This window comes from Nycticebus coucang, chromosome 2 (assembly GCF_027406575.1).
Source record: "Nycticebus coucang isolate mNycCou1 chromosome 2, mNycCou1.pri, whole genome shotgun sequence".
NCBI classification, from domain to species: Eukaryota; Metazoa; Chordata; class Mammalia; order Primates; family Lorisidae; genus Nycticebus; species Nycticebus coucang.
Window position 1 is genome coordinate 27,706,709 of NC_069781.1, and position 24,863 is coordinate 27,731,571.

General features: G+C 43.1%; 1 protein-coding gene across 7 annotated transcripts in view; it reads right to left on the minus strand.

Annotated features, from left to right (window-relative positions):
* Positions 1–24,863, minus strand: part of PALM2AKAP2 (PALM2 and AKAP2 fusion) — a 524,781-nt gene that overhangs the window by 5,666 nt on the left and 494,252 nt on the right. For 3 of the 7 annotated variants that reach the window (XM_053566186.1, XM_053566193.1, XM_053566194.1), the window contains 2 exons: positions 8,905–9,083; positions 3,581–3,619 (listed from right to left, as the gene is read on the minus strand). The exons of 1 other annotated variant lie outside the window; for it this stretch is intronic. In XM_053566186.1, coding sequence (XP_053422161.1) covers positions 3,581–3,619; positions 8,905–9,083 — 218 coding nt within the window. The remainder of the gene's footprint in view (positions 1–3,580; positions 3,620–8,904; positions 9,084–24,863) is intronic. 3 more of the 7 variants (XM_053566188.1, XM_053566198.1, XM_053566202.1) reach the window with 1 other exon arrangement.

The window sequence follows — 24,863 nt, forward strand, 5'->3', positions numbered from 1 at the left end:
ACTTGGAGTCCTGAGCTCTCTCTCCAGTTTTGTCCCTTACTGTTCATCTGTATCCCAATTTCTTTATAAAATGGAGAGTACAACTGCCCCGTTATATAGGATTTCTCAGGAGGCAGTGTGGACTATAAAGTCTACGCAGTCTAGGTTTGAACCCTAGTGACTGTGTGACCTTGGAAGAGTCGCTTAACCCCATACCTCAGTATCCCCATATAAAATGGAAATAATAATAACTACAGCATAGAACTGGCCGGAGGAAGGAATGAGGCAATCTATGCAAAGCATTTAGTATAATGGGTTCTTAAATAATTATTCCTTTCATCATGTGAAAGGGATTAATAAAATATGAAGTTGCATAAAAAAGGCATTTTATAGGGAAATCTGCATTGTATAAAATGGTTATGTGTTTACCTTTCAGATTGCAGATATAAATGAAAAGGGTCACATAAAAGCTAAAAACAAATCTAAGGCTTTGAAAAATATGATCCCCATCTTTTTGGAACACTGTCTTATTGTTTGAACCCTACTTGAATTCTCAAAACAACTGGAGCAAAGGGAGTTTGCTCTGTCCTTGAGGAAGCCATTTTATCCATATCCTATAAATACTTCCCTGGTTCCTACCAAGTGTCAGGCAAAGTGCTTCATATTAAGGATAGAATAATCCTTTTCCTCATGGAGCTTAGTCATAAAAAGTATAATGGGCAGAAAAATAATATAATTTTGTTAAGAGTTCAAATAATCCACTTATACCAACAATGAGCTCTTTTCTTAATTGATTTCCCCAATTTGTATCGCCAGGTAACATGATCCTGCATTTCTGATGAAATCTAAAGCTCCTAGGAATGGCATAGAGAAGAGCATTATGATTGAAATAGCCAGCAACCTTGATATAATGCTATCTGTGGCCGAGGACCTGTCTCCAGGTGAAGCTACTCTGCAACTGGTCTTTTGAAGATTCAAAAGCCAAGGCCTCAGGGAAGGTATATGAATAAGCATCAATTCCATAATTAACCCAGATGATTTTGTGTGCACGTATGCATATGCACACATATCTCTGTGAATCTGTAGCAAAACTAGAGCTCTTATCTTATTATCTTGTATTACTCTATATTAACTTTGCTTTTCCAAAGTTCACTCCTTTCCTTTCTGGATGAAAAAGCACATGTTTCTGGGGTGCTAATAATAGTACATGCTTACGTCATGATTACTATGAACCAGTTATCTATTCTAATCTTCACTACTGTTTTATGAGATTCATGCTATTATTACTTGCATTTCTCATAGGAGAGCACTGGGAGTGTAAGTAAATAACTTGCCTCAGTGTTACCCAAGTAGCAGAAGGAAAAACCAAGATTTGAACCCAGCATTCTAGGTGCAGAGTTGATGCCCAAGGCCACCAGGCTAGATGGCTGCTCAGTGACTGGAATCCAGAGAGGGAAGACCAATAAACACTGTCCATGGAAATGGAGCCTCATTTCAAGTTTCATTATTTGCACAAATTACTTCAAATTCAATCTTGTGGGGGGAAATCTCAATCCGTTTTGAACAACTCTCTAATATAAATTTTTCTCTCTAATGCTTAGTAAATTTGGGTGAGTGAATTGCTTAACAATGAACAGCAACCAACAGACAATTTTATCTTGAGGATGTGAAACAAAAGATAGGTATATTCAATAATATTGGGTTACCCTGTTAATATCAGTATCGATATTTTTAGCTCTCTATCTTCTCTTCCATTGAAGACAGAGTGGGCCCAATTCTATCGTGCTTGGATATATTTGACCAGATGTTCACTGTTTTAAACAATGTGGACTCAAAGGGCCTATGAGGTTAGGGCTAAATTCTCAAACTGCCATCCTCCAGATGATAAACCATAATTACATACCGCGGAAGGTACACGGAATGCTACTCCTAGTATCCACTTGATACCCGATGAAAGAAAATTGCTGATAATCAGCAGCTCATCACTATAATTAATATATCATGAAATATAATTCTTTTGCTAAATAGGGAGACTTTAAAAATATATTATGCTATCGGTTGCTACAGCGATTTGAAGAAGCATTGATAGTGTCTAGTAAATGTAAGGATGTGGTCAATGTCATAGCCAGTGAGTGCTCCTACTCCTAGATACACAGAGTACAGAAAGAGACATATATAATAACATTCATTAGAGCATTATTTATAAAGGTAAAAAAAAAACCTGAAAACAATCTACATTTCTATCAAATAGGAGATTGAATAAATAATGGTGTATTTATTCAATGGAATGTTATCAAGCAGTTACAAAGAGTGAGCTGGGAACCACAAATGTCACATGGACACATCTGAAAACAAGGCAGACAAAGGATACTGCACCATGATTTACCACTTAAAATGTTTTAAACATGCAAAATTAAGGTATTTTATTTATGTCTATATCCATACATGGTGCAGTCATAAAACCATGCATGGAAATGATGAATACCGAGCTCAAAAATTAGCCTCTGGGGATAAAGAGGGAACTGAGAGAGGTAATAAGTGGGCTTGAATTGTGTTTGCAAAATTTTCTGTTAAAAATGTTAAACAAATATTATGAAACGGTAAGAAGAGACAAAGCCAGAATGGTAGGTAGGTTACATCATTTCCTTATGCTCTATTATTGGAAACTGAATGCCGGCTCCATGGCACTGGGAATCTTGTTTTGTGGGCTGTGTATTCTTGGAACTAGCACAGTGCCTGACACACAGTAGAGCCTCAGTAAATTATTGAATGAATAAATGAATGGTTTTCCTCTACAATTCTGTATATTTGAAATAATTCTTTTAACATAAAAATAAAATGTAGTAATAAAAGTGCTTTCTCAGCCAAAAACAACAACAACAAAAAAACAACAAAAAAGGAAAAAATTGGGTGGTGCCTGTGGCTCAAAGGGATAGGGTGTCAGTCCCATATGCCAGAGGTGGTGGGTTCAAACCCAACCCCGGCCAAAAACTAAAAAAAAAAAAAAAAAAGGAAAAAATTTCAAAGAGAAAAATATTATGCTTTCTCATAGTACATGCATTTGCAAAAATTTGTATAAAAGGAAGTTAGGAAAAGGAGACTCTTAGAAGTTTAACTTAGGGGAACTGGGGTGGTTCACATTTGATAATCTATAGATTTAGGATGAACCATCCTAAGTATCTACAGAATGGAGCTCTCCAGATGTGTGTTAAAGGAAACAAGACTGGCCGAAACAAAGGCGCAATCTGTATGAGCTGCTCTGTTCTCTAACCAGAGTATACTTGCTATTAATGCCTCAAGATACTTTAAAAACCCAGTTGTGGCCTGCAGTCCAAACATCTTTGGGATCCATGATTGAGCAAGGTCTTCTCCAGCCCACCACACAGCACAGCAAAGCACAGCATTCAGTGTGTATCGTTGCTGCACGGACTCTAACACTATGAGGCAATCCCACAATTCAGAACAGGCAGGAGGAAATACGTATGGAGACAAGCCATGTTTCTTGCCATTCTCATTTAACCCACCAGGAAATGGCAAACCACAACAGCATGCACCTGGATCATGCACTCAGTAAAACCAACACAAACAAGTTGAAAAGTACCTCGGAAGTCACCTTGCAAGACAGTAACTTAGAGGTGTACTGGCAGAAAGGGAAAAGACCAGGGTTAGTACACAGCACAGACACGCTTACAGAACACCCCCCAGCCAGGAACCCGCACCACGCCAGGGTCGGACATGACAGGAAGTAACACCAGGAGACCATTCCACACCCATGCCAAGACTTGCTTCATCTGATATTAGTTTATTTAAAAGTCTGTATCTTTTGGAGCAACCAGATACCCTATTATTCATCAATAGAAATATCAGATAAGCCATACTTTGTTAATTCAAGATTTTCTCTGCTTTGAATTAACAAGATTCCTTCCCCACTGTAAACAACCAACTGCCCATCACCAAGGGCCTATGTGGCCATTTTGGATTTACTAAAATCTATAGCCAGACTTCTTTCTTCTTGTAGGCTTCTCTGGACCCCAAAGCAGTCTTATAGACTGTGGTCCAGTTGAAAGAACGCCTCAGTAAAGGATAGGAGTTCATTTGAATGCAAGGTTTGTGAAAGCAAGAGCTCTAAACTAACCTAAGGGTAGCTGTGCCTAGGGAGACCACATAGCTTCCCTTGTCAGAACCTTGGGGGCCTGGAACAGTTCTCGAGAGTGGGATGATCATTTAGGATGATTATTTAGGATTAATATGAGCACTTGGGAAGTAAAATGGTCCTTTAGTTCCTATAGGAGACTAAAAGTCTTCTTCAAGAAAAGCATGGAAAAAATAGCCCAACTATGAGAAATGAGATAGTAGGACCAACTTAGGACAGCCACCTCCAGAATTATGGTAATGACCTTAAGTTTATACTGGTTAGGACATGTGAGGTATTTACTGGTTTGGGGTAGTGGTAGCCATAGACTGGTTAGGTAGGATCACATGTCTGTGACTATTACCTGATTCTCATTTGCAGCACTCAAGAATCACAGTTCTGTAATGATCAGGCTGGTGGCTGGGGCTCTCATTTTCTTTGTACCTCTCCTAGGGTATGAGTGAGAACCCAAGAGAGGGCTTGGATAGCACAAGGCATTCTTGATTGTGGCTGAGCTTCCGGTAGAGCTGGGGAGGGGGGCACTGGAGGCAGACGAGCTTCTTCACTTTCTCAGGGAGAATAAGGCCATAAATCCCAACACTAATCCTGGTCTGGAAGGGAAAAGTGTGCCGGGAATTCTCAAAGAAACCAGGCCTCAGCTTTGACACAGCCCAGGAGAACTGATAAAGCTCCTCTTCTTCCAAGACAGGAGAGGGTGGTTGGAAGACCTCTCAGTAAGTAGGTCTCGGGGAGAGAGAATACAGGAAAAAGCAACTGAGATCAGATCCTGTGCTAGCAGTGAGGGTGGAGCTGGACACCCAGAAGACTGTGATCTGGACTCTGGCCAGCATCCCCTCAACTGAGAAAGGGAAAGCAAATCTACCAACACGTTACAGAGCATCACTGACTCAGGGACCCACCACTTTCACCTTCTGGGGCTCAGGTCAGCTTGGGGAAACAACTGGCCAGAAAAACACTATTTGCCTAAATATACTCATGCAACTCACAATGGACTGGTGAATCATAGCTTCCTGAAGGGACTCTTGGTGCCTAAAGAAAAAAAATCCAAACAGCCCATCATCTGTGCCCTGCAGTTCAAACGTCTTCCAGATCCATGAGTATGCAAGCCCACCTCTGAGGTGTCCCTTTGACAGGCACCAAGAAGCCCTTTAGGAAACTATGATTCTCTTAGTCCATTATGAGCTGCATGACTGACTAGAAACGGTGTCAGACCCAGATAAGGGTACATTTCCATACAAGATAATATTTCCAGATAAGGCAAACTCTTGCACGCACTGCACAAAAGTGCCAAGATAAATGGAAGAACGGTGCTGAAATCCAGTGGGGTTGCATCCTCACAGAGTGTGAAAAGGGGAGGCTTTTCCTAATTCATACGGAGGCCTTGTCTAGGTTGGTAAATAGCCCCAGTTAAGGAGGTGGGGTGGGATGGCAATTCACCTTCCTCAATAATTTGCCAAGGGGTTGTTATTAGTAAGTGGGGCCAGAGATACTCCTTGGTGACTGTGCCACGTGAGCACTCTGCTCAAGTTCCAGGCTAGTAACAAACCTGGCCAGGCGCGGTTAACTTTTTGAGAAAAGGGGCTTTTTCATATTCCTTGTCCTTGATCATTTTTACCAGCTGCCAAATGACCAGGATAGGATATCCACAGATGATCTTATCACAGAAACAGCGACTCCTGGGGAGAGGGTCCAAGACGGTGCAGGATTTAACTTTCCATCTTCTGTTGTTCTCTGAGCTCTCAGATCACCCCCCACCCCCTTTCCAGCAGGAAGGAGAGAATGACAGCTCAGGGGCATGAAAAAAAATTGGGGGTGGGGGGCTACCAAGGGCCATACAACTTTCCTCACACCACTCCCCTGCAAGAATTCCGTGAGCCAGGGGCCTCCCTGCCTGTCTTGCTTAGGAAAGTTTAGAAAATTGAAGTGAGGAGGGTTCCAGGCTAATAGGGTTCCAGAGCCCATCCCTTCTCTAACAGGGGCTGGAGGACACTGAACCTATTTTTGATGGCAAGGATCAGTTTTTCTCAGATCTGTTAGTAAAAGTCATGCTGCAAAACCACAGGGCATAGCTTCCTTTGTTCTCCTGTCCTTCACGCCCATTAATGTCATCATATCTAACGGGTCATACATGTTGTTATCAGCCTGTTTTGTTTTGGGCAGCACAGCAAATGCGAATTCTCTCCATTCAATTCAGAAAGAACTTGCTACTTTCTATGGTCCAGCACATGCTTGGGTTCTACTCATGTGTGAGTTACTCCTGGATTCTCAAGTGTGGGTTATCATCTCTGAAAGGGCACACCTGCATGCTTCCCAGCGGTTTACTTGAACACAATGATCTTTAGCGTCTAGAGATAGATAAGCCACTTACTCAACCACTGAGCCATGCCCTCCCTATTATTATCATCTTCTGGTATAATGGACAATTAAAGAAAAAATGAAAAAGGGGCCACAGATCAGCTAGGAAAAAAAATGATGGCTTGTAAGGAGGAAGGGGGTGGGGCCTTGGTGTGTGCCACACCTTTTGGGGGCAAGACACGATTGCAAGAGGGACTTTGCCTAACAAATGCAATGTAACCTGGTTTATTGTACCCTCAATGAATCCCCAACAATAAAAAAAAAATGATGGCTTGTCCCTTCAGGTAAACTTCAACATATTCACCAGTGAGTGACATAGAAATAGCAGAAAAGATCCTCTGAATTAGAAGGGCTAGGGGATGGGGCTCTCCTATTAAGACTGGCGGATGTCACATGTTTTTTTTTTTAGAAGCAATCTGAGTATGTTATTATAGAGTTGGGTCCCTTAAAAGAGGACACAATGAGTTGAGCAGATTTTTATCTTGCTCCTAAGAATTTTCAACAAATTTGATCTGATTGCAACATCAGTACTAGTGCAAAACAAATGGCCATGAATTCAAGACCATTCAGGGATATTCACAGCTTGGTTAGTTAACAAGTTTTTTTTCATTATTTGAAGTGTTTATTTACTTGGGAAATACAGAAACAGGAGGCTGCCTCTTCACTTTGCAAGTGAAGGGCAACTGGCATCTTAAAATGACAATTCCACATAGCCTCATGAAGGCCAAGGGGCATTTGTTAGGTGTTGAGTGTTGGGGTGTACACAATGGAGTCTTCTAGACCCCTGTCTGAAATGAGTGAGAACTGGCTCTTCTCTTCTGTATAGAGCATTTTTTTCTAACATCACACCACAAAAGACATAAGCAAGGGACAATCAGAGCGTGCTGAACAAGTGCACAGCAGAGGCTCACCTGGATCACACGCTAAGTGGTTCTCCAGCTTCCACGCCAGGGAATGGGGGGGTCCACCTGGCTAACTTCCACTAAAGCTGCTGACTTAAGGTGCAGAATTATAGGGAGAAAAGAAATCAGAAGCCTAGAGGACTAAGCTTCAAAATGGCCACAGGCCCTAGAAAATTCCTACAGGTGAACTCCATACTTTTATACATGGCTACAAAGAAGGGCTGGTTAAAGTGACTCAGCGGGCAGAAATGTCCTACAGACTCAGGAAAGAAGCTGTTGGCACCCCTGCAGTGAAGCCGACAGTGGAAATGTCCACAGCCACCAAGGGGCAGGTCCCATTCCACTGGGCAATATGGGGAACAGCCAGTATAGTAGCACTACCCTGGTAGTGTAGCTGAGCCAGTGATCCACATAGTTCAGGTGCAAACAAGGGAGGGCCTGGGAGCCGCCAAGTGAGTGGTGAGACTGCTACCTGTCTCACCACTTGCTTTCTTCCTTTCTTTACCACTGTGTATCTTGAAAGTAACTTCTAATATCTGGCTTCACCTCCAGAAATCCATAGTCAGGATAGAAAGGGTAGTTAAGTTGGCATAGAATTCCTAATGTGAATCCCACAGCATTCAAGTTTAACATGACTACCCAAACTGGAACACTTTTAAGAGTGAAAAGGAATGGCATTAATAAGGATGCCAGGATATCAGGCATAAACCAGTACTGGCCCAGGTAAACTAGGTAGCATCCTCAACCAACCCAAGTTATCTGTGACCTAAGCGCAGTTGGGGGGAGGAATGATCCCCTCAGTACATGCTAAGAGACTGATGCCAGAAGACTCTTAGGAGGTTGGCTGAAAACCTGAGGCTGGTCCCAGGGCTGTCTGGAACAACAGCAACTCATTCTCTTACTGGAGAAAGAAACCACAGAGCAGATGACTTCTGTCACAGTTGACGTGACTGTCATGTGCAAAGTTATAAAGCTTGGGCGGGTAGCAGCGTAGCCTTGTGGTTTTTAACTGTCACTCTACTCAGCTCTTTCCTGCCAGACTCTGCACGTAGGCTGGGTAACAGCTGCAAACACATGTAGTCTTTTGAGCACTAGGTAGCGTCTTCATAGCACTCTAGAGAAACAAAATCTCTGCAGAGCAGGCCAAGCAATAGTAGAAGTCCACTGCCTGGTGCTGGGGATGATTTCAGAGCGCTTACATCCTTTTTGCCCATGTTGCCCTTACGCGCTGTCTTTCTACACACCAAATACCTCATGGTCTAGCTTTGCCAGTGGGCTCCAGTGATACTTGGCAGCAAAAGGACCAGCTCCTTACAGGATCAACATTTTGGGGAAGCGAGGCCAAAACCCAAACCTGAGTCTAGGCATGTTAAATAAACACACATTGGCAAATTGATTTTGGAATCATGACGCCGGCCAGGCGACCACAAGCACATCTGTGCCTGAACTGAACACCCTACGCCACGCCGACGGCTGCCCTCGGAGACGCGGAAGAGGAAAGGAGGAAAAACTTACACTACTATCATCCATTCTCTCGCGCCTTTTAGATTTGTGTGTCTCATAGTCTTCCATGAGGGTCTGCATCAGATTCTTGGGCCGCTGGGTTCCGGCAGCCTCTTCGGGGGCTAAGTCAGGCTGCAGGCTGGGGCCTTCAGTGGTGGGGGATGGAGGAGGTTTGACTTTCTCTATTTTCCCTGAAACAACATGAAGAGAAGACCCTTTCTAAGCTTGTCTGCTCATGACTGCTTTCAGAAGAGAAAACTGGCAAAAAAAAAAAAAAAAAAAAAAAGCAATCTCTAACATAAGAGAGTGGTACCTGAATGGTGGTTAAATACAGGCTGTTTTATTACAGGGATCAAAGCACTGAAGGTTAAATGCACAAACCCATCTAACACAGACTTCAAAAACACCAGTTCTAAAAAGTCAGTTAGATCAAACTGGCCTCTACTTTGTCAGACAGACAGACAGACAAATAGACAGACACCTCTCAGTGTTTCTGAGACATGTATTCTATCACGGATCGTAGAATTAAGCCTGTCAGAGGTGGCACACCTCGGAGCCTTAGAGACCCTCTCATAGATCAGGACACCTGAGGCTTTGCAAAGGGAAGGTTGTTGAGGTCACTAGGAGCCAGTGATGGCGCCCAGGTCCCCTGCTGTCCTCACCATGTGCTATCCTCTGTATCAGAGGGAGCCAATTCTCTGCAGACACACCCAAGGCCTTTTGCGTGGATAGCACAGTGTCATCAAACCTGTGAAGGAGAACAAGGTTGTTCTTCCTGGGTCTTAGACTTGTCACCCAAGTCTTACATTGGCCAGCTTCATTCATTTACCTTACCTGCTGGGATCCCGAAAGCATTTGGGTCTGAGACCCCTTCTTGCCTAACTTAGAGGAACTAAGGCAGTAGGATAGGTGTGTGCCAGACTTGAAAATGGTGTGATTTGAGCTCCTGACATGCCCTCCAAAATTCTCAGGATGAGAAGATGAGGTCAAAGTAATCAGCGGTAACAGTCATTCCAGGCACTCTCACCAAAACCATCTGCATCCCTCCCTGTTGGGAAATGCCTGCCACTGCTTTCTGGCCCAGCAAGGGATGGGTTTTATTGCCACAGAGCAACAAATGCACTTTGGGAAGTATCTTCAGGTGTAGTAGTTATGATTTTTCCAACTATGCCCTTCGTGGGTGACACAGCTAGAATCTGTGAACAAGGTGTGTAGGGAAAACATAAATAAATGGGGACCTTGGCAGTTGCTAAACTTCTGGACTTGAATGGCCCCAGTGGGGAGGTTAAAGGCCCATTGACCTCTTTCAGTCCCCAGCTTACTTAACTTCACACCCCAGACTTCTAACTTGGAATAACAGAAGCCCAGAGTCAGTGTCTCTGCGTGGGTTGCTTCCGCATTGACCATAAGCTCCTTCTGATGGGAGCTGGAAAGGCCTAGGATTCAGGAAATCCAGGTTTTTAACTCCTGCTTTTCCAGTAGCTGGCTATGAGGTTGACTACAGATAATCATTTAATGTTCCCACTTTAATCTTGGGATGTTCACTTACATCCTCCAAGCTTTAACTCACAGCTGTAAAATGAGAACTTTGGAATTATTTGTCTTTGCTGTCTAACTGAAACATTTTATTCTATCAAGTACATTTGGCAAGATCTACCCCTATTGATTAAATAGCAAAAACAAAGACATCACATTTGGGGACTGGGTGGAAAGTAGGTTTTAATATTCAGAAGAGGGCGCTCCATTTTCCAGTCACCTTATATTTCACATTAGTGAAACTCATCACTTCAGTTGGTATTACCTAGATAATTTAAAAGGCTTTTAACACTAAGATAATACATATTTCAAAATGTCCAAACTATAAGAAACAGTTTCTAGTTTTCATTTAATTAGAGAATGCTATAATGACCCCTACAAGTATTATAAACATCACTCAAAGTAAACATTTATCAAGATTTTATCACCCTTGGCCCTTCCTTCCTTTCTTTCAATTTTTTTTTATTGTTTTAAAGTAATCCCAGACCTGAAGTAATTTCACCTCTACACATCTCCAACATCTATTCTCATGGAATACAACACTCTTTGCTGAACTGGATACATACTTTGTATTTATCTCTAAAAGTTCCACTTGACCTTATAACTGGAGCCTTGAGAAACAGCATAGCATAGTGCTGAGCATGCCAGCTCTGAAGCCAGCCAGGGAGGGTTTGACTCCACCACTTAGCAGCCAAATAACTTTGGGCAAGTTAGTTACTGTCTTCATATCTCAGTTTGCTTGTCTATAAAATGGGTATGATGATAGAAGTACCTACTTCATAGAGTTGTTGCAAGGACTAAGTTAATATTTTAAAAGTTAACATTTAGAACAGAAGCAGCTACTATTTAATTGGCATCTTAAAGTATGACTACGGGGTGATAAGGACTATTATGGGTGTTCTGCATTAAGGTTTTGCAACTCTTCTGGGATCAGAAATAGATACCAAGTTGCCAACCTGACCTTCACAATTTTCCCGTTGACCTCTCAAATGATCACCTCCCCTGAGCCATTCTTCCATCATTACACTTCTAGAAAGCACGGTTCACGACTTCTGGCTTCTCCCTTTCACACACAGCACAGCGGGGACCTCACAGTACTTGTTTACACTTCTGTGAAGGCCATTTTCACACACTGATGTGTGCCCTATCTAGTTACTGAAGCTTCCATCTTCTAAGTGAGCTACAAAGCCACCTGAGGACAGGGGTCATTTCACCCATCTAGGAATGCCCTTCATTCACTCAGATGTAAAGAGTCTGAGCCTTGCCTGTCTTGGTCTTCGCTGTATGGCAGCACTAACTGTGGTGTACGGCACAAGGTAGGAGCTCGTGCTTGTTGAGTAAATCCTTGAGCACATCTGAAGTACATGGACCAGCCATGTATTAAACCCTTGTGGATTGGAACAGAATACTCCAGGCAGAATCCCAGGAAAGAGTTAAATGTCACCAAAGCATCTGAAATATAACACTCTAGGTTTATAGAATCACAGACCCAATGGCTTTGAAGTAATAAGGAGAAAATTTATACAGGATTCCATGTGCAGTCTTGTCATCTGATCCTTACCAAAACCCTGCCACGTTGCTAGGGTGGATATCATGACGTCTGGAAATGGCTTAGACCCTGGAAGCTCAGGTGCTAACTCCAGCCCAGGTTACATTAGATAGCAACAATCAGAGCTAGACCGAAACCCAAGCCCAGCACTGATTATGGATAAATTATATGATGGGATGTATGTTGAAAGAGAGTTATAAAGAGAGTGAAGGGTTACTATAGAATTTTACAAATTAAGGACATTTCCTGCCTCTTTCTTTTTTTAAATTTTTTAATTTTTTAAATTATTTTTAAATCATAGCTGTGTACATTAGTGCAATCAAGGGGTACCATGTACTGGTTTCATATACAATCTGAAATATTCTCATCAAACTGTTCAATGTAGCCTTCATGGCATTGGTGAGGTTTTACTGGTTATAGCCACTAGAGGTCACATAAGTAACAGGAAAGAAAGGCAGTACCCTGACCATCCTCCCCTGGAGGAGGAGGGTTCAAACCATGCTCTAGAATTCTGTGTACCATTGTGAGAGTCACAGAGGCTGTCACAAGCTGGAAAGGCACCCGTTCCACACCTGACATGGTCTTCAGAGGTCCTGAGGATGCAGCCAATGGTCCTCTCAATTAGGATAGGGAAAAACCTTCTGATTCTCTACCCCCAGTAAAAGACCCCACCAGTTTGGAGCTTTAGAGATCACTACGTGAATGGGATGCCAGTGGTCTGAACCCCAGGCCTGGGAGGTCGAGCACACCTTTGTCTAAGGCCCCATATGGCCCCTTGAGGCTCAGAGGTCATACTGTGTTAGAGCCCCAAACACGGTCGGCTACCGGGGCTTGCTTTTCACTGCTCGGATGTATATCTCACCCACACTTCCCCAGTTACCCCAGGTTCCACCCCTGCTGACCCCATCAGACCTTGCGGTGACTGATTCCATTGCCAATAATCCCCGAAAACAGCCTCCATTCTCAACGATTCTGTCCTGCCATCCCGTTTCTCATCTGGACTGAACACGACAGAACAGCTAGGGGAAGTGTGTACAGACGGCACCATGCAGACCGCGGGCACCCGTGCTGGGCTTGGCTGAAGGCTGGTCCTGACATTTACAGAGCAGGGGACCGGTGCAACGTGCCCTCTACAGCGGACATAAGGAACCAGAGAACAACGTGACAATGGAATTCTGAGCCGAGGGTAGGAAACATTTTCAAGTTTATTTCATAGACATGATTTTGCTCTAACTATTCCATCTAGAGTAACTTTAGACTTAAGCTTAGAGGGTGTTGATAAATATAATACATCACATTAAAAAAAAAAAAAGCTTAGAAGGTATTGGCGGGTAAGCAGCTCCACCTGGCTGGGGTGATTCCAAAGCTGTGTTTCTAAAATTGTGTCCTATTAATTAACTCAGTTTTGTGAGATGGTTTTCAAGGCTGCACCACCCCCAAAATCATTGGTCAAATAAGCTTGGGAAACATTAGATAACCGAGTGACAGAGAGAGACAGAGAGAGAGAGACAAAGAGGGAGAGAGTTTTCTTTACCAGGACACTTTGGATTTTACAGCTGATATGACTGAATCTCCAATGCAGGAATGGGAGGACAATTATTTCCCAAATTCATTTAGCAACAACAACTACAAAAAACCCACCTCACTTTGTAGAATCCCTATTCCTGTCTCAAGGAAAATAGTTTGGCAAATAGCATTCTAGAATATATACTAGTTAACCAGCTCCCAAGCTACTTTCACAAGTTCAGCTAATAGCTAAAGTATGAGCACAAGCTTACATACATGAACTTTCACTATCATCTTGTATATTTTTAAAATTATACCAACGATTAAATTGGTCGTGGCTCATTCAGATGATGGAGTGTTATTTAGCCATTACAAGCCATGTTTCAGATTCTCAAATTTGGAGGAATGGGTTAAGGTCAGGAAAAAATAGCCAAAATACACTAAGAGAAAAAGCAGGTAATACTGCAAGCTTGAGAGCCAGACTCCCTGGGTTCAAATTCTGGTTCACCACCTAGTCACTGTGTGAAAGAAATCAAAAGTGTATGGCAAGTGGTGAAAACTCAAGCAGGAGAAGGAGAGCAGTGCTGTGGTAGGTAGAATAATGGCCTCCTCCAAAGACATCTGAGTCCTAACATGTGAGTATGTTGCCTTTGGTGGCAAAAAGGATGTTGCAAGAGTGATGGAGTTTAGTTTCTCGAGATGGGAAGACTACCCTGGATTATCCAGTTAGGCCTGATATATCCCATAAGGGAAGCAGAGGAGAGAGAGGGTTGGGGGGAGAGAGAAGGAAGGAGGGTGAAGGGGAGAGGGAGGGAGGCAGAGAGAGAGAGAGATCAAGATTCTACATTGCTAGTTTTGAAAATGGAGGATGAGTCCATAAGCCAAGGAATGCACGCAGCATATAAAATTTTAAAAAGCAGAGAAGTAAACTTCTTTAGAGCCTGCAGAAGGAACACAGCCTTACCAACACCTTCATTTTAGACCAGCTTTAGTGTGCTTTAGGTGTCATAACAAAATCCTCCAGACTGGGTGGCTTGAATACCAGACACTTACTTCTCACAGTCCCGGAGTCTGGAAGTCCAAGATCAAGGTGCCAGCATAGTGGGGTTCCAGTGCAGGCTCTTTCTGCCTTGCTACGCCCTCATGTGGTGGGCAGAGAGAGAAAGCTCTCTGATGTCCCCTTTTACAAGGGCACTAATCTGGAAAAGAGGGCCCCACTCTACTGACCTCATGTAACTACCTTTAACTACCTCCCAGAGGCCATATCACTGGGGGTTAAGGGCTTCAACACATGAATTGGGGGTGGTGGGGGGAGGGAATACAATTCAGTCCACAGAAGAGGCATTTTAGACTTCTGACCTCTGGAACTGTAGGATAAGTGGGGTGGGGTTCATGATAATATTTGTAATTTTATAGTCATACAATATATTTAACTGTATTGTTTTAAGCTACTATATTTGTGGTAACTTGTCACAGCACCAATTAATACTACTACAAGTATAAACCCAGTGTTACCTTCCACGTACCTATGTGCCTAGAGAAAAAAAGAAAGGCAGTGGCCATCCCTGGGGCAGTAGGATTATGAGTCACTTTTATTTTTATTCTTTATTTTCTGATTATTTCTACAATAAGCACAAATTAATTTTAAAATAGAACACAAACCAGAATTTTTTTCTTTTAAATATTATTGGCTTGTGCTGAGAAGAGTAGATAAAAGCTGCTTGTTTTAACCTTCATGGACCACGCAGATCCATAAGCTTTTCCATTATCCCAGGCAGCACAAGCAGCTCAGGATGAGAGAAAACACAAATTGCTCCTCTCTGGAGCAGTGGCGCTCACAAGGCCTTAGCACTGCAAAGAAGGCAGCTGATTTCACTTCCAACTTGCCAGTGCTGTCTCCCATCACGAGTGGAAAAGAAAACTGGGCAGCATGAATTGGGTTTCCTGTTTATTTATCACAAGTAGTTAAACCACTTTCTGGCCCAGAGAAGCAAGCCAGGCTTTAGCCTTGCTTCCAGATTTTCCAAGCAAGACACATTTCCCCTGGGCATCTGTGGCAGGCTGTGCTGACAAAGGGCAGAGAAAAGAATCTGCGATTCCTCCCACCCCAGGGAACCAGAGAGAGGACTGTATTTACTCAGGACACAGCTGTTGACATCCCTGACAGCCCAAATCTTCCTTCTGCGGGAACAAATCTAACTTCTAAAAAGCCAAGAATATGATTCCAAAAGTTTGGAGAATTCTTTTGATTAAATATTATGATTTGGGTGATTATTATACCCCATACACAGGGAGTCGGAGGTCTTAAATCAAAGGTCCTTTGTTTCTATATTTCTCAAAAGAAAAGAAAAAAAAGCCATCACCCACTCTTATTTAAAAACCAAACTGGACTGAACAAAAACACCCACCAGATGGCATGCCTCGGCCGGGCCTCCTTCAATGGCCGCCTTTCTTCACATGGCATCAGGGTGAGGCCGCAAACATCTAAAGCGACCCACAAGTCGCCAGAAAGAAATGAGCTCAGACTTGCATTTTCAATTTCATTTCCTCTCAGTTAAAGGGACTGTCCCAGTTGTCAGACCCAGAGTGCAGGGACTCACGCAGTTCCAGCTCGGACCCTCATGCCAAGAACAGCTCCCTTCTTTCATCTCCTCCTTTGAAGGCCCCGGGGGCAGGAGAATGTGATGCTATGAATCTTCAGGTTACAAATTTAACTCAGAAATGAGAAATACCCCTGCCTGGTGAGCAAGTCAGAAACTGTCAAGTATTATTGCTGAAAGGTAAGTTGGGGTGTTTGGTGAGTAGCTGGTATTGGGTCTATCCCTATGAACACTGGAAGATGGTGAAAACTCTAGAATGAAAGAGCTCTGCTTCTCAAGGGGAAGCAAAGTTTAAGACTAAAAAAGAAATCCTAGCACTCTGGAAGGCTGAGGCAGGTGGATTGCCCTGAGCTCAGAGGTTCAAGACCAGCCTGAGCCAGAGTGAGACCCCATCTCTACAAAAAAAAAAAGCCGGACATTGTGGCAGGTACCTGTAGTGCCAGTTACTTGGGAGGCTAAGGCAAGAGAATCGCTTAAGCCCAAGAGTTGGAGGTTGCTGTGAGCTATGACGTCCTGGCACTCTACCAAGGGCCACAAAGTGAGACTCTGTCTCAATAAAAAATAAATAAATAGAAAAGCAAGAATAAAAATCACAGTAATTCCTCACCAAGATCATTTCATTAAACACATTTTTACCAACATGATGGGCTTGGCTGTGTGTAACACAAGTGGGGCTGGGGTGGGGTTCATGATAATATTTATAATTTTATAGTCATACAATACATTTAATGATTTAATGATGGACTTTGCCATCCTTCAGTTTTTGAAATAGTAGCAGGCTACTGAAAAGTTTTTCCTGACCTCAGGTTTTGCAAGAGAAACTTTAATTCTAAGGAAGTAACTAAAGATATTCCAACTAGGATTAGAAAGCAATTTTATAACATCTATTCTGTTATTTATTTCAGGTTCACAGATGCTGCAAGAGAGCAGCTCATAAGTAACTCTGCTGAGGTTTTCTAGGACTTTCCTCAAAAAATAATGGAAACTGGTAAGAACAATTAGTTATTCCTAGTGAGAGCATTTTATGTACCAGGCACTGTCTTAAACTTTTTTAAGAGGTTGGTACTATTTTATTCTCATTTTACTGGAAAGAAAACTGAGGTGTACAGAGGTTCAGTAAGTTGCTCACACAGCTAGCAAGCATTGAGTCCAGAAATTGAACTTTAGATACAGATCCAGAGATGTGACTGTCCCATTTAAACATGGATTGGCTGTTTTACATATAAAAATATGTATAAATTTGTATTTGAGGAATGGGAAAGAAAGGGCAGACTGGTGACACTTACGATGTCAGATACATGCATGTTTTGGGAAACCTTTAAGTTTACCCACAAGCTCAGAAAAAAGAAAATATCATATGAGCTATACATATATTCTTTGGTGCTTTGTCCTGCACACTCTTCTCCCACCCGCAGCTCACCCCCAAGTCTCCCACCTCCTGAACGTGTGGTCACGTATTCACAAAGATCAAATGGATCTGAAGGTCCATCTCCTTAGGGGAGCACATAGCAAGTAACTATGACTAGTAAGAGACACGGTCATATCCTGCGCTGAGCTGCAGCACACACAGGGGACATCCTGCTCCCAAACTTGGCTTGGATTAGCTCACATTGCAAGAATTAGGCCCTTTGATGCATCTCTTCTTTGTCAGGTCAAGACTATGCATCTTTCATTGTATGTAGCTGAGTGTGATTCCTTGGAAGGCACTGCCCTTACTTGGAGCATGGAGGAGTCACGTGGGAGTTGGCAACAAGACCACCACACGGGGCTCCCCAGCAAGGCATAAGCATCAGCAAAAGCCAATCCAGGTGCCCTGAATATATCAGAAGACCCAGCGCAATCAGCAGTCACTGCAGTATTTGCTTACAGAAGGGAATTAAACTGGAATGTTCTGTTTTTTCCAAAGTCCTGCTGCTCAGAAGCCATAACCAAGAAAAACTTCTGTGTCCATACACTCCCAGGAGTGAGGCTGATAGGTTTAAATTAACCACAGCAGTTGCCCTTTTCAAACCTTTGAGGATAATATCCAAAAGGACCTTGGAATTCTATAATGTAAGAAATCCTGATTTCATTACATCTTCACCTCGTGCCCAACACTGTTTCAGTGTAGCGTTTCTTACCAACCCCTTTCAAATGCATTTTTCAAATAAACATTATTTTCTGGGTTTAGATTAATGAAATTCAGAGAAGTTCTGGTCTAAGGAAGCAAGATTGATCTTAAAGAGGAAAAGATAACAGTGAGAAACAGTCACAGTGCTGAATGACCCCCAGTCAGCAAATTTCGTTGACATTGGCCCCACTCGGCCAAAAGTGTCCATGCTCAGTTAACGGAGCGATGCTCACTCATCCCTGCCTGTCCTCAAATTGATTCCTTGCTTGAGTACCCAGTCCTTTCAAGGTCTTCAGGGAATGAGCCTGCATTTGGAGTGAACAGCTGAGCTTTTAGAAAGAATTCACAGGAGCAGCTAGGCTAGACAGTTGACGTGGACGATGCTAGTCCTTCTGCTGGGTTAGCTGCTCAGGCCTTTGGATGGCACCCCCAATTTTGCCTGCTGTAATGTGGGGCCTTGGAATTAACTTCTGAAAGCACAAAGGAACCAACTCAGGTCACTGGCATCATAGCACTGTTTCATGGGCTCTGAGAGTCAAACTCACACACCCAGGCCACAGCAAACAAAGATTTCCAGAGCTACAGTGGCTTCAAAAAGGAAAGATAAGCAGAACCCAAGAAAATGCAAGGGCCAGGCCTGAAATGAGGAGAGAAGAGAAGAAGGCTGAGCTCCATCACTATAGGCTGAAGGGGGAACTGTCACCATGTACCTCCTAGGGCAGGCTCAACAGAGAAGTGGGGAAGGAAGGATAAGGCCTGGATATGGATTTGGGGGCCAGGCATAGTGGCTCACACCTGTAATCAATCCTAGCACTCTGGGAGGCCAAGGCAGGTGGATTGCTTAAGCTCAGAAGTTCAATACCAGCCTGAGCAAGAGTGAGATCCCATCTCTACTAAAGATAGAACAAATAGCCAGGCATTGTGGCAGGTGCCTATAGTCCCAGCTACTCAGGAGGCTGAGGCAAGAGGATCTCTTGAGCCCAAGAGCTTGTGGTTGCTGTGAACTGTGACACCACGGCACTCTACCCAAGGGGACAAAGTAACACTCTGTCTCAAAACGACAACAACGAAAGAAAACGACGACGACAACAACAAAAGAATATATATTTTGGAGAGAAGTGAGCCTGAACTTAAAATCAGGTTTTACCACTTCTAAGTTGAATGACCTTGGGCAACTTACTTTACCTGTCCACTCAAGTATTAACTCTTTGAAAGAAAATAATATGCCACAACTCTTCGCACATAATCCCCAAATCCATACAGCCCTGAAAACCAAGTTTTTTTCACAACTTATTTGGCACCAAACCCCACGGGAGTTGACAGGAGGCTCCCCTTAATCCTCCTTTACCACTTCACGTAACTAACTCTTAAGTATTACAGCAGAAATGTAATTTGATTGACAGGGTGATGCCCTACGGCCTAGCAGTTGTGTCAAATAATAGTATATGCATTGCATGATTTTTCTAAGGAAGAGTACACACTTTCTAACTTCTCTAAAATCAGGAAAAAAGTCTGAATCCAGAAATATATATCTGGCCTCAGGGACTTAGATAATTTGTATTACACCTGAGTGGGCTGTTGAGAGGATTCGATGAGAAAATGTATGTGAAATAACTAGTATTGTACACAGCCTCAAGGTCTTGATAAATTGTCATAATCATAATTAGATTTGTGTTACCAGAGAATGTTCCAGAAATATGGTAGTGGACAATAACCATCTATGGACACTCCACATTTAGCCACCTTCACAGAGCCCGCGGGGTTCTTCCAGGCTGCACGATCAGTGCCTGCCTTAGAGAAAACGGAGGTGTGGACACTCCTGGTGGGGAGCCCTCTACTTCCTGGGCCTGTGAAGGATCAGTCCTGCCACCAGCTGCTGACACAGAGTCTTCCTCTGGGCCTGTGAAGGATCAGTCCTGCCACCAGCTGCTGACACAGAGTCTTCCTCTGTGGAGCAAAGAGGGGACCTCAAGTGAAACTCGGCTTCATTTGGCTCTGATTTAGCATAGAACAAGCCAGCGAGCTCTATTTCATGAAAGCTGTTTATTGCGCAGACACTAGCAAAAATTTTTTTTCCTTCCTTGTAATTGAAGATAATAAAAGGGAAAGAAAAAAAGACCCAGTTAATAATCTTATAACAATGTAATAATCACCTCTTGTGGAATCTTAATCCAAACTGACAATAAGGCTCGACACTTCCTGTAAATCTTATTTTCATAAGATGTATAATTATCCCATCTTTCTGCATATTAGAAGACATAAACAGACACTCCAAGTTCGGGAACTCAATATGCACACCTTCGCTTTTACTATTCTCCATAATGGGGGCTACATTGGTACATCTATCCAAAATCCGCCATGAAAACAAAAACTATTTCAAAAACCAAAACTAATCATCACATAGCTAACTGGGTTTCTCTGGCATGCTGAGAACTTGAAGCGAAACCAGAATATCTAATAATAGACATAGGCACTAAAGTGAGAACTGTCTATTGGCACTCCCGATATGAAAAGACTTGAAAAGGTCTTAAATTGCAATGTTAATAAAATGTTTTATTTTATTAACCACCCCACCTCTAAATTCTCTCCTTGAGGGCATTTTCCAGCAGTGTGAGTTACCCCTTCAAATCAGTTTCGTGCACCCAAGGTGCTTCTCTTCTTCTCTACCTGAGTACCTCAGGCAGAGGGCGCACATGTGCACGCCCTCGGAGTGTGGCGGTACTACAACATCCGTGTGGAGCACGCCTTCAGAAGCGCTGGTACACAGGGAGAGTGCAACCCAAGCCTGGGAAATAGACTCATTAAAACAGCAAGAGTTTTAGTCCACCAATTCACCATGAAACCAGGACAGCTTGGAAATGTATGGAGACAATGACCACGCTGAAAACACATTGGCTTCTCATTGACCACAGGATAAAATCAAAAGTTTAGGGCAGCGCCCATAGTGCAGTGGGTAGGGTGCCGGCCACATACACCGAGGCTGGTGGGTTCAAACCCGGCCCAGGCCAGCTAAAACAACAACGACAACTGCAACAACAAAAAAATAGCTGAGTGTTATGGTGGGTGCCTATAGTCCCACCTACTTAGGAGGCTGAGGCCAAAGAATTGCTTAAGCCCAAGAGTTTGAGTTTGCTGTGAGCTGTGACACCACAGCACTCTACCAAGGACAACATAGTGAGACTCTGTCTCAAGAAAAAAAAATTTAATGTTTAAAATCCTTGACATGATTGATTCAAGATATAAATGCTTTTTGTCTGACTCCAAATCAACTTTTGTTTTGTTTTAAATCTCTTCCTTTTTTTTTCCTTGAGAGGTAGAAGTCTCACTCTGTCACCCAGGATGAATTGCAATTGCATCATCATAGCTCATGGTAGCCTCAAATTCCTGGGCTCAAGTAGTCCTCCTGCCTCAGTCTCCCAAGTAGTGGGACTACAGGTGTTTTTTAAGAAAAATTTTGTTGAAAAAGGGTCTCATTATGTTCCCCTGATTACTCTGGGAACTCCGGGCCTCATATGATCCTTCCGCCTTGGCCTCCCAAAGTGCTGGCATTTTACGAGGAGTGAGCCATTGCAACTGGCTCTTCATTCTCTTCTTTTAACCTGTTTTAAACACTGCAAATATGTCAAATTTTCTACTCCTTTTGAACCCCTTTAAGTGCCCTTCCTTCTCACGACATAATCCCAGATACTTAGTCTTTGAAAATGACTATGTCCTTTACAAAACAGAACCCCTATCATTCATTCTCCATCTTTTAATGCAATGAACAAAAACCAAAACAAATATCTTTTTAATGCCTGGGAGATAGGGCTTTATGACTAGATAAACGTGAAGGACTTACTAGATTTCTCCTTCCTTATCATATATTGGCTCTTCATAGATTTCACTTGCCTTAAGATTTTAGGGTTCCAGCATGTCACCAGCATGATTTCTACCCGAGAAGATGAAAGTTATATTCCTCATCACCTAATATCAAATCATCAAGCTGAGTCCCAAGACAAACCAGCTGAATCACTTTTTCTGGCATGAAATGAAAAGTCGTACAGTAGGAGTTTAGTAATATCTCCATTCACAAAACCAGCACTGGAGCTGGCAGTTCTGACCCTGGACGTGATTCTCCAGTTTGGCTGCTCAGAGTAACGTGTCAGTCTTTTTCCTGATCAGGAATCTGGAGGCCAGCTAGTCAAGCAATACTCCAAAGGTTTCCAGGCATTTTGTATCAGTTGCTTTCAGTCTGTGTTGTCATTGTGAGACGCCTGGCCATCTACTTTAAACATTCTAGAGATAAACATGAAGGAATGGGGTCCATGTCATTATCATGATTGTGCAATATGACAAGACAGAGTATAGACTTGCATGGATGAACTGCCATCTCTCCAAAGGGGCAGAAGTCAACCCTATGGGGCTGGGGCACAGGAGAGATGTGCTGGAGAAGCTGGTGCTAGGCTGCTGGGAGGCCAGGGGCAAGCAGCAGCACCTTGACTCGTTTTAAAACAACATCAATCGTGTGGAAGCCTGATGAACAATAGCAGGCAGGAGATCTGGGAGAAAGTGTTAAAATGTCTTCATATTCAACAACTGTTTACATGCTAGAAATAAGGTTGGGGGCAATATGGTGAGGGGCTTCGATTGAGACGGAGCAAGGAAGACTGAAAATACCCACCACTACAGTCTGAATGTTTGTGCTCCACCCCCATTTACATGTTGAAACTTAATCATCAATGTGATGATATTAGGAGGTGAGGAGCCTTTGGGAGGTGATTAGATCATGAGGGCTAAATGCGATCATTTCCCTTACCAAAGAGACCATAGAGAGTGGCTTTCTTCCCTTTCACCATGTTAGGACACTGTGAGAAGGTACAGGCCCTCACCAGTCAAATCCGCCAGCACCTTGGTCTTGAACCTCCCAGCCTCTAGAACTGTGACAAATAAGTTTCTGTTGTACATAAGCTACCCCATCCATGCTATTTTGATATAGCAGCCTAAAGAAACTAAAATACCAGGCAGCGCCTGTGGCTCAAAAGGATAGGGCGCTGGCCCCACATGCCAGAGGTGGCGGGTTCAAACCCAGCCTCTGCCAAAAACTGCAAAAAAAAAAAAAAAAGAAACTAAAATACTCATTAAGCAAATGTACTTTAGAGAATGAAATGATGTGAGGGGAGGGCCAGATAAGTGGAAGGAATAATAGACTCCCAGTATTTGCTGTCCATGTGAACAGAGGGCCTGAGATGCCTGCAGAACCTTCCTCCACCCATGAGTCAGTGGGCCCTTATCTGAGCCCTTTAGCATCATTCATGTGTGATATGGGCTCCCAACATGGGCCAAAATCAAGTGGCAGAAAGACTTCTCCAGGATGGGATACTCACCTGGGACCTCTGTGCCAAGCCAGCCCACAATAAAAAATTTAAAGTGACCCTGATAACTCAGGATCTTTGGGAAAAGCCAACTGGCCATTGGTAAGCATGGACAAAATCCTTTCCCTAAAATTTTCCTCTGCCTCAAGCACTCAGCTGGTTCCGTGTTCCATGACCTGAAGGAATTAAAACCTTGTTAAGAAAGTCATCATGCTTCCTCCCCTTCATTTCTTCCATGAACAATTTGGTCCAAAAGTCATGAGCTGGGGCTAAACAAGATGGTATTTGTGGTGGGGCTCGGAGAAGCCTTGGTGGCCTAGCAGGGTGTGCTGGAGCCACAGCAGGGTGGGCAGGGAACAGCAGTGACCGGAGTTCAAGCAGGGTGGGAGGATGTTGGAGGGGGTTGCAATGGGCACCCAGAAAATTATGCTGGACCCCAAATTTGGTAAGGAAAACAGAAGATTGGTTACATGAGGGGGGTTAATTAAATAATAAATATATTGAGATAATAAGACCTAAGTATCTTATTGTCAAGAAGGAAGGTACAGACCAGGAGCAGTGGCTCACACTTGTAATCCTAGTACTCTGGGAGACTGAGGCAGGTGCACTGCTTGAGCTTAGGAGTTCAAGACCAGCCTGAGTAATAGCAAGACTTTGTCTCTACTAAAATTAGAAAAAAATAAGCCAGGCATTTTGGTAGGAGTCTATAGTCCAAGCTACTCAAGAGGGTGAGGCAGGAAGATTGCTTGAGCCCAAGAGTTTGAGGTTGCTGTGAGCTATGACGCCATGGCACTCTATCCAGAGCAAGAGTGAGACTCTGTCTCTGACAAAAAATAAAAAAATAAAAAAAAAGTAGTATCAGTTGATACTTTTCCCCATAACAGGACAAACTTTTGGATACCATGAGAACACAACATCAGCTCTGTGGTATTCCTTCCAAGGATGAGCAATCTGAATGTAAGCATGTGAAAGGATCAGGCAGACCCATATGAGGGACGGTCTACAAATTTGGGAGTGACAAGGCATGGTTTAGAAAAAACAAATATTTGTACTGTACTTGGAAACTTTTTATTTATGCTTAGGAGTCTTTCAAAATTTAAAAATTAATGAGAAGAGTGACCTTGCGGCATCCATGGAAGCCAAGTGTCAAGATAAGATTAAAATCTGTTGGCTGAGCACTGTGGCTCATGTCTGTAATCGTAGCACTCTGGGAGGCCAAAGCGGGTGGATTGCCTGAGCTCACAAGTTCAAGACCAGCCTGAGCCAGAGCGAGACCTCATCTCTAAAAATAGTCGGGCATTGTGGTGGGTGCCTAAAGT